General features: G+C 26.2%; 1 protein-coding gene across 1 annotated transcript in view; it reads right to left on the bottom strand.

Annotated features, from left to right (window-relative positions):
• Hml (Hemolectin) overlaps positions 1-3,199 on the bottom strand; it is a gene marked incomplete in the record, with an annotated part of 71,314 nt that overhangs the window by 50,148 nt on the left and 17,967 nt on the right. Inside the window, 2 exon segments of the mRNA XM_067052784.1 lie at positions 1,035-1,197; positions 2,409-2,530. Coding sequence (XP_066908885.1) covers positions 1,035-1,197; positions 2,409-2,530 — 285 coding nt within the window.

Here is a 3,199-nt window from a genome sequence, read left to right as displayed (position 1 = left end):
TTTAAATAATACATTCTATAAGAAATTTTTTCCCATAAAATCATCAGTGGTTGTAGCTCGTATTTAATCATCTGTTAAACCTTACATTTTTAGATCCCAATTATGTAATTCATCTCAGCCTTAATTTGGGTTTTATTTTTCAGGCTTATTTTGAGTTGTCTACTTCTTGTTCAGAGTACAATAGCAGCTCAGAAATCAAAACAACAATATTCCAGGAAAATCTCCTCAAACTGAGTTTATGCCTACATAATTCTTAGTCAGAGATGCAACCATAAACAGTAATGTAGCCAAATTTGAACTTAAAGTCGAATATCTGTGAAAAATATGTCTCACATATTCTTCAACTAGTTCGTATTTTCCAATTAAAACATTAATTAACTTATTATTTTTAAAGTTTTGTAGTCACTACTTATTTTACAACAAATATTCTCAAGCAAAGGAAATTATAACAATCAAGAGGAGGAGTTCAAATAAATGTTCATTATCTGCCAAAAAATATAAACTTCCAGATAAACAGAAACGCTAAAAAAATTAACAAGAAAATATTTTGTATTTGAAGACAATTTTGTTTAAAGTTTTCACACTAAGTAGATTGAAATAATATTTCAGAAAGAACTTTTAAATAATTAATTATGTAATAAGTGGATGGGCAAATCCAACTTTTGAATTTTCAGGAAAATGTTTGAGTACAGATACTTATATTATTATCTTTGTAGTATCTTATATTATTATCTTTATAACAAATACTCATATAAAGTACACCTATTGTTTGTCATTCTAACCAAAAAGAGTTATCATTCATACACAAATATTAAAAACAATTATATTTGTTTGCCTACAGTCTCCCCTTAGTAGTGGAAATAATAATTAACAAAAAATACAAATCTAAATCCACTAAAAAGTCAAATAAATACCCATATCTATCAAAAAGACAAATATAAGCTTATATTTATAAAAAAGACAAAAACCCACATCCAACAATTACATTATCTTAACTGTACTATGAAAAGTAACTAAACCCAAACAAAACTTACGGCAAAAAGTGTCATCTCTCCAAGATGGGAAGGATATACCTGTGCTTACACAGTCTCGGACAAAGATTTCTACAGACTGACAACCACAAGCTTCTTTATTACTAGCATTACAGGAACAATAATCCCACAAACAGGCTTCGTAGTACTCCTTCACTGAAATAGCCTGCAAATATATTAAAAATATATAATAAAATAAAGGCAAACAAATATATTCAAACCTTATGCACAATATATGTTCAATTAGACATAATCACTAAATTTATATTTGTTTAAATGAGGTGTGGGGTCATAGAACGTGGTAACTGAATTTTTTTTATGAAATGAAGTTTTTGGCATCACTGGCATTTTTAGGGTTAATTTCATAAATTGTTGAAAGAATCTTTAGGAAATTTGTTTTCATAAAAAAATAAAGTTAATAATAAGTGAACCCTGGTTGAAGATAAAACATTGTAATAAACAACAATTTCAACATGATAAAAGCTTTTATTTTGTCAGTTACCATGTTTTACAAAAAGTTGAAAAGAATTTATTCTTTCAGCAGGATTCTGTTGAGAACAGGTTTTTTCAAAGTACAAACTAGTTATGTTGGTGCACCTGCTTTGTTCCATTTATCTGTGATTTATACAAATTTATACTTAATTTATACAAATTTTTATACTTATCACAGAAAACTGAAAACTTAATCAATCAATTTGAAATAAATTCTACTTAGTCAACAATCAAATCTCTCTTGCATATTCCAAAGATCTCTCTTTTAAACCAACAGTTAAAGGAGAGCAGTTTATTTGAATCATCAGCCAATGATTTTTCTCTATAGTAAATCTCACAGTTCAAGTTTAATTTTTAAATCATAAATAATCTACAAATTAAAAATAAATAACTTTAATTTTTAAATAATAGATAATTAGGAAATCAGTTATAGTTACTGTATAAAAAAACAATAGTTGAGTTTCTAATTATTACCAGCCGACAGTTCAGGCCCAGAAATATGGGCTAAGCTTAAGGTTGAAAAAATCAAATTTTCCCAGTTAGAACTCTTTTCTTAAAAATTTCATTTATTATTTTTAATTAATTTTTATTTTAATTCTAAAATAAAGATCTAAATCTTTAAAAACCTTGTTTCATTATAAATTAATATTTCTTACTTTTTGCTATTATAGCAATCTCAAATTGGATTATTTCATTTTTCACTTCTTCAATTATGTTTATAACAAATTAAATGTTAATTTTTATGGCAGATGAATTAAATAAAATAGTTTAATTAATTTCTTTGGATCTTGTTTTAAATTGTACATAATATAGATAAATATTTCTAGTAATTCGTTTTTAAATAACCTAAAAAAAATAAAAATGCTTGTTTTAAATCCAAATTACCTTACTACAGTCACTTAGTTTGTTATTATTAAGAAGAACAGAACAAAATTGTTGAGCATCTTCTTTCAACTGTGATGATGTTGAACAAGGATGAGAATCCATAATTTTCTCTTGACAAACATCTGTATAAGAATAATATAAGACATTATTTTCAGAACAGAATACTGTTGATTAATATCTTAAACCTAACTAATATTGAAAAGTTACTGTTATATAATGTTAATACACACACAGCAAAAAAAGAATTAATATTCATGAGGCTGAGGAAATATAAATCTTTCATTTTATGATTACATTGTAAAACTTGGAGATCCACAACTAAATGATATGAAGCAGTATATTGCCAAAGCCTTCAAGATAAGCTTAGGCAAGGGTTGCCCTCGGAGAGATTACTCAGCCATCCAAGTTTAGACTGTTCTTAACTTTGAATGCACATTACCACTGGATTGTAAATATAACCCAATTTGTGTTACAAGTCAATTGTGAAAGATCTTGTTTTGTTTTTTTGGTATTTTCAATACTTCATAAATCAAAATTTATAGAATAGTATATATTAGATATATTCTCAAATAAATCCAAAAATATAACTTAATTATTGACTGATCTTCCAACAATTTAATATAATTAATGCATATTCCTACTGTCCATAAAGCAATTTACATTTCTACTAGCATAAATTTTAAAATAAATCAATCCACAAAAGTTTCTTCAAAGTCATAGGAATAATTCATTATCAAATATATCAGAAACCATATAAAATTGAAATACCAGGGCATTCAAAAAGTCCTGTC

The sequence above is a fragment of the Halyomorpha halys genome, unplaced genomic scaffold (genome assembly GCF_000696795.3).
Source record: "Halyomorpha halys isolate HHAL.00 unplaced genomic scaffold, Hhal_1.1 Scaffold209.1, whole genome shotgun sequence".
In the NCBI taxonomy this organism is placed as follows: domain Eukaryota; kingdom Metazoa; phylum Arthropoda; class Insecta; order Hemiptera; family Pentatomidae; genus Halyomorpha; species Halyomorpha halys.
The sequence above is the reverse complement of the archived record's forward strand: the minus strand, read 5'-3'. Positions and strand labels throughout refer to the sequence as shown.